This window comes from Echinops telfairi, unplaced genomic scaffold (genome assembly GCF_000313985.2).
Source record: "Echinops telfairi isolate 266 unplaced genomic scaffold, ASM31398v2 ScPeMD7_8;HRSCAF=38, whole genome shotgun sequence".
Classification (NCBI taxonomy): domain Eukaryota; kingdom Metazoa; phylum Chordata; class Mammalia; order Afrosoricida; family Tenrecidae; genus Echinops; species Echinops telfairi.
The window spans coordinates 1366777-1373712 of NW_022103905.1; the positions used below are offsets into that span (position 1 = coordinate 1366777).

The 6936-nt window shown below is 38.7% G+C and overlaps 1 protein-coding gene across 1 annotated transcript in view; it reads left to right on the plus strand.

Annotated features, from left to right (window-relative positions):
* The window catches only part of TMEM62 (transmembrane protein 62), a gene marked incomplete at its 5' end in the record, with an annotated part of 49836 nt that overhangs the window by 9341 nt on the left and 33559 nt on the right, over window positions 1-6936 (plus strand). The window contains 3 exons of the mRNA XM_045286457.1: window positions 2267-2391; window positions 2549-2671; window positions 6498-6653. Of these exons, the coding sequence (XP_045142392.1) occupies window positions 2267-2391; window positions 2549-2671; window positions 6498-6653 (404 nt within the window). The remainder of the gene's footprint in view (window positions 1-2266; window positions 2392-2548; window positions 2672-6497; window positions 6654-6936) is intronic.

Here is a 6936-nt window from a genome sequence, read left to right on the forward strand (position 1 = left end):
CAAAACCAAGCAACAATGTACAACAAAACAGCAACAACATCAATCCACTGACGAAGAACAAATTAAAATATACCAAGCAAGAAAAGCTTGTGTTTTCTAGTCTAGCTTGTTGGGGCACCATGCCCTGTCTCCAATGTCCACCCTCATCATTCCCTGGGGAGAATATTGTATTTTTAAGGTTTAATTCAAAGATCATCTGCATGGAAATAATGAGTCTCATAAAATGCAAATTCTCAGTCCCCATCACAGACTTAACAAATTAGAAACACTAAGGATAAGGCCTAGACATTTACAGATTTATATTTTACAGATAATATTTATTTATGTGCAAATTATCTTTTGAAGTCAACTTTATGAGGTATGATTTGCATATAATAAAATGCACACATTATAAGGGTATATATTGAAGAAACATTGACCATTCCTATCACCAGACAAGTTCCCTTATGCCACTTTGCAGTCTTTATCCTCAGTCCCAGGGAACCATTGGTTTTTCTATCATTATAAATGTTTTCCCTCTTCTAGGATTTTACATAAATAAAATCATCTGGTATATACTCTTATGTCTAGCATTTAAAAACTATTTTGCCCAGTATCACAATATTTCTGAGAATGCTATATGGTGGTATCAGAGCTCGTCTAAATTCAGGAGGAAGAGAGAGGATCACCATTAGTGCAGGCTGGTCTCCATGAGGTGGAGATGAGACATACTAACACCCTAACCATTTTACTACTTCTGACACCAACTCTTCTCCCTATGGTACTCTCTGCTTCTCTGCTGGGTCTGATAATTCCCTGAAATGGCCACACAAAACTTACGGACCATACTTACAGTTAGAGGGTTTATTAGAGAAGTAACAGGCTACATTTTGGGATCAGGACAACTGGGAAGTAACACACTAGTTGGCTCTCTTGCTGCATGCGTTGGTGAGCCCACTGCAGCTATTGATCAGTCCTGGGTTGCTGCCATCTGGGTTCCCTTCCGTGTTATAGTTCTGTTTCCTGGGTGTAGAAGGTTCTCAGCACTGGGACCCAGAAAGTTCTCAGCTCTGGGACCCTAGGTCCGAAGGTGGAGCTCCTCTTTCAGCACTTCCTGGTGGTAGTGAAGTTGTCCTCAACCTCTGTAGGATTGACTCTGTTAAGCTTAGTGGGATTCACAGCTGACCCATCCCTTTAGTGTAGACACCTCACTTGCACGGTCGCTGTCCACTCTCTGCAGGAGTTTTACACACCTCATCATCCTAGTGGTTCTCAACCTTCCTCATGCCGCGACCCTTTAATACAGCTCCTCACATTGTCGTGAACCCCCAATTATAAAATTATTTTTGTTACTACTTCATAACTGGAATTTTGCTACTGTTACGAATTGGGCGACCCCTGTGAAAGAGTCATTCAACCATCAAATGGATTGTGACCCACAAGTTGAGAACCGTTGTCCTAGGCAATCATTTTGTGGGAGTTAAGAGACCAGGGCTTGAAAGATTTTACAAAAGCAATTCATTGTACCAGACAGATTTATCCATAACATGTATATCAGTATTTCTTTCCTTTTTATTTCTAAGTGGCATTTTATTATATAGATATGCAGCAATTTTCTGATGGTATCCAGATTTTGAATATTATGAATAGAGCTACTATGACTATCAGGTAAACATATTTCTGTGGACATGAGGGCATTTTGTTTTAGAAGTTTAGTTTCAATATCCTTATTATTAATTGCAAGATTAGCAGTAACGTCTTTATTTCTCAGTTTCCTTCTCTCTCAAATGGGAATAGTACCTGCCCTACTCATTGAAGAGAGCTATTATTAGAATTAAATAACTTCTTTTTTTTTTTTAAGAATTAAATAACTTCTAACTCAAACTCACTGTTACCAAGTCAATCCCGATTCTCAGTGACCCTTACAGGACTGAGTCGAACTGCTCTTGTGGGATTCAGAGGCTGTAAATCTCTATGCAAGAAGAAAGCCTCATCTTTCTCCTGCAGAGGGACTGGTTAGTTTGAACTGTTGACTGCAGTTACAGCCCACTATGCCACATGGGTTCCTGAGAAAACCAGACACTCTGAGTTGATTCTGATTCATAGTGTAGAGAAACGTTGGAAATGTAGAGTTCTATACAAGCCATTATAGAAGCCCTAGAAGCAGGGTTGAAGCCCTAGACCTAATAAAACTATTATAATACTTCAGGGAAATTGTTTAATCTCTTGCTCACTCTTAAAATTAGGTTTCAGCCTGAGTCCTTCTTACACCTTTCTCCCATGTCAGAAACGAATGGAAGAGCTTTCGTTACTGGCCACGGAGAGTAGTCAGAGCAACCACACGATTTGGTTTGGACATTTTACAACATCTACTATCCTTTCTGCGTCACCAGGAATCCGATCAGTAATGAGGTAAGGCAAGTTTCTGAAACTAAAATAAAAAAAAAAAAATTGTTTTTGTTTTGTTGATGTTACTCTACATACCTTACCTTCCTGAAGAGGCATTTTAATTAGTCAGTCATCACAAGTTACCTTTTATCATTTCTTCCATTTACTTTTCATTGGTTAGTTCAGCTACTGCTTATTTTTGTGGGCACCTCCACACCCTGGGCGGACTGATGCCTGTTTTGCACACTCGAAACTTCCAAGGCACTTTGGAACTTGAGGTGGGAGATTGGAAAGACAACAGAAGGTAAGGCAACTACTCCACAGGTAAGACTTGTATGTGCAAGTTTTGCTAAAACAACGATAGAGTCTTCTTAGTGACCTCATGGTTTCAGTTTAGGAAAAACTCGTGGGCATTTTTTGTGGGTTTTTAAAAAAAATGTTTTTAAAAAAAATATTATTTGTCTTCAAAAAATCCTTGCTGTAGCAGTGATGTTTGCCATTTGAAGATGCATCCAGTAGGAAATAGTTCTCAAACTCTACAATACACAGCAATTAGGAGGAGCTCATTAACAGTGGAAATTTCCAGGCCCTGTCTCTACAGATTTCAGTTTTCTAGGTCTGGGTTAAGGTCCAACCAGCTGCCTTATTTACAAGCCCATCAGATGGTCAATGGACCACACTTAGAAATACCTTAGAACTAGGAATGTTATTTCCTCCCTAATACTATACCTATCATTCTAATTATTACTATGTTAGTGATTCAATTTCTTCAAATAAATGATAGTTGACTTTATTAAGGTTAAAGCTTTTCTAATATAGCATACTTTAAGGTCATAAAATATAGGTGATGAGATATTTAATGTTTTAAATTATATATATATATATATATATATGATGAAGTTGAGTCTATTTTGAGTCATAGCAATCCTATAGGACAGAGTAGAACTGCTCCACACGGTTTCCAAGACTTTAAGCTTCACAAGAGCAGACTGCCACATCTTTTACCACTGGAGTGGCATCCAAGTTTCCATTATTGACCTTTGGGTCAGCAGCTGAGCACTTTAACCACTGCACCATCAGGACATCTCTCTCTTTATGCATCACTAGGAATATATGTACATATTTGTGTGTACACACACATACATAGTTAACTATATACTTTTAGAAGAACTATTTAAGTGAAATGTTTTATCTTAGTATAGAGAAGCATATATAGATAATAGCTACACATTTCATTTAGCTATATTATTAGTCTAGGTACTTTAGAGAAACAAATCCACAGCAACTCATGTATAAGAGAGTTTTATGTAAAGAAAGTGTGCATCACGAAAACATCCCAACCCAATGCTGCCCAAGTCCACAAGTCCAACATTAACCCAGCACCAGTCCACAAAGTCCTCCACCTCACAAAACAGAGGCAATGATGCCGACTGCAGGAGGAAAGCTGAGTCAGTGAACGAATAAGCACCTCAGCATTAGCAGGGGTCTCCACATGGCTGCTCCAGCACCCAGGGCTGCATCGGGTTAGGTCCATGTGGCTTCTCCTTGGGGTTGTCTTGTAGGAAGTCAATCTTGCAAGCTGAATCAGGGTACTGCTAAGGCAGCTGCACCCTGGTGCGACCATCACAAAACAAGAGACCCGAGAACTAGAAAGGCGAGGCTCACCACCCATTTATCCCTCCACCTTTCAATTAGCCCCACATGTGATTATCGGCCAGCTTGGCACAATTAACTAACTCAGCTATTATCAATTGCCGTTTAATTTATTCAAACTTTAAACTCTGAAGATTTAAGGCATTCAATAAATGTTTTCTATTTTTAACTACTTTCATTAACTGAAAGGCAGCTTTACATCTTGGAATGCAGGATCTCATTTTCTGCTGGCTTTTCTAGAAAGTACACGGGACCTTCCTTGAAACTTCTACTTAACTTTGAAGCTGTATTACTTTGAACTGAGACTGGTCTTCTTCGCAGGACTGAGGGTGTTGCCTAGGCTCTGCCTGCCTTTTGCCAGATACCTTTCTTTCTTCTATTTAGCTTCTATGCAGTAACAAGTACCACTAGAACTAAAGCTGACCCGACCTTTCTTTCTTAACCCTTGACTAGCTTCTTGACTTTTTAAAATTAAAGTTTTATATTAAGTGATATTAATTGTACAATCATTCCCCTTCTTTATTTTCCCACCTGCTCTCCTGTGTCCCAACCCTGCCATTCAATCTGGAGTTTACTGAAGTGCTAAGCACCTAAGCTTGACTTACTCACAAAAACACTTAAATTATATTAGTTAAAATGAGACATCCCCCGTCTTTTGACTGTGGTAAATGTACAGGTAAAAACATTGACTGTTTTGACAGTCTTCACGTGTACGAGTCAGTGACATAATTACTGTGTTTGTGTTTAAACATTGCTATGAACTATTCCCGAATTTTTCTATCACTTTTATCAGAATTTCAGTGATCCGTCCCACTCCCCAGCACTGTGAAGATAAATACAGTTTAAAAAAACAACAAACAACAAAAACCAGTTATTAGATTACTGGTATTAGGGTAGGTTTGTTATGGTGCAATTAAATAAAAAAATGTCAAAGACTTACCACAATAAAAGTGTATTTTTCATTCACATAAAGTCCAGTGTGCATCAAGGCAACTCTCTTCCATGGGGTGACTCAGGGATTCAGGCTTTTTCTATCTGAGTACCTTGGTTCCAGAGCAGGGAAGAGGGCACAGAAAACTCATACCCACTCTTTAGACCACTCTTTAGTGTGACCCATGTCACTTCTGTTCACAGCCCCTTGGCCAGAACTAATTACATGGCCCCAACCTAATACAAGGGAGACTGGGAAATGCAGGAGAGCATGTGGACTATTTGGTGAGCACTATTGTTTCTGCCACAGTTGATCATTGTTTTTCGTCATCCTAAAAGTCAGAAACTCTAAAACTTAGTTTACTCTTTTAAACCTTTTATCATACATTTCGAAAATAAAAATAACTTTTGTTAATTTCTGTGAAATAGAAGTAAAGAAAAAAACAAAACAAATAAAGAAAAGTTTAAAGGAAGGATGCAAAGTTTGTCATTGTGTTAATATCAATTATTTCAGTATTTTATATGTTCCTGTTGATGGGATGAAGAATGTCAGGTGTAAGGCGTATGATGAGTGTCTTAGGTTCCAAATAGTGTTAAGGTATTAAAATAACTTAACTAATGCAGTAAACATTTATTTAAAAATTAAAGAGTATTTTCTGTGGGGTACCAGCCCCACAATCGAATGGGTCTGAGAGACAGTTGTTTAATTGAAGGGCAAGATTAAAGAGACATCAGACAAGATAAGGCATGCAACGGCTTATCTCCGGGACCACCATGATTTCAGGAGCCAGGTCCATGCAACGAGAGAGAATATATTTCCAACAGAGCCTTATACACCCTCGGGGGTGAGGGATGGGGGTGTGTGCAAGCCCTCTTAATCACAGGTAACTACATAGGTAACAAAGTGGGCTGTGCCCTAGCCTTAAAGGTCCCTGAGAGAGCACATCAGAGGTGTAAACCTAACACCAGTGCCCCAGAGCAGGTAAGTGGGAGTGGCTGACTTCAGAGCTTAGAGAGCAAAAGCACTTGTCTGTTCCTATAGTTATAGCTGCCAGCTAGATGGCAATCAGCCGTGCTGTTGTTAGAGGCAATCTAAAGGTAACACTATTATGGGAAGATTTAGTGGCGAACAACTTTAATTATGAGAATGCGATTGGGACTCATTTCCAACTCACAAGGGTGAAGACCTCCCTTCACCCAGAAACCCGGCCTTCCAGGTGTCTTAATATATGAGACTAAAGGATTCATCCATATACAGTCTCTTCCCATTCTGATTCCCATAATTTTCTATGTACCCGGAGGCATTGTTATAAGGGAGTATTTGATTTATTGCCCCAATTAGATCCCTGTAGATGTGATGTGATAAGCATGAAGGATAAATTGATCTGGATAAGAAAAGACAGAAACAATATTATTAGTTCAGCATTAAAATTCATGATAAAAAAGCACCACTTTTGTACGTTTACGTGTTTTGTATGTTACTTCATGATCTCTTATAATATACAATATCACATTATGAAATTATTTTACTGTCTTCTGGTGTCTAGGTACCGGATCTTTGCTTTTGATCATGACCTCTTCAGCTTTGCAGATTTGACCTTTGGCAAATGGCCTGTGGTTCTTATCACCAACCCTAAATCCTTCCTCTATAGTTCTGCTAAACATGAGCCCCTGGAAAGACTCTTTCACTCCACACATATCAGGTAGGTAATAATTTTTCAGAATTTACTTTTGGTTTGATACTAATGGAGAATATTGCACCATGTAAAAGTTATATGAGGACCCATTACAGTTTTCTCAACATCTTCAATATTATATAAATTGCTTACTGTTTTGTTCCCAGTTAAAATTTATATAAAAATATATAAAAATTTAAACTAATGATATATAAAGATTTATTCAGAAGTTCAGTACCCACAGGCTGGATGAACAATCTGGAGGAGAAAACAACGGGACTGACAGTTCCGGGGGGACATGGGAGAGGGG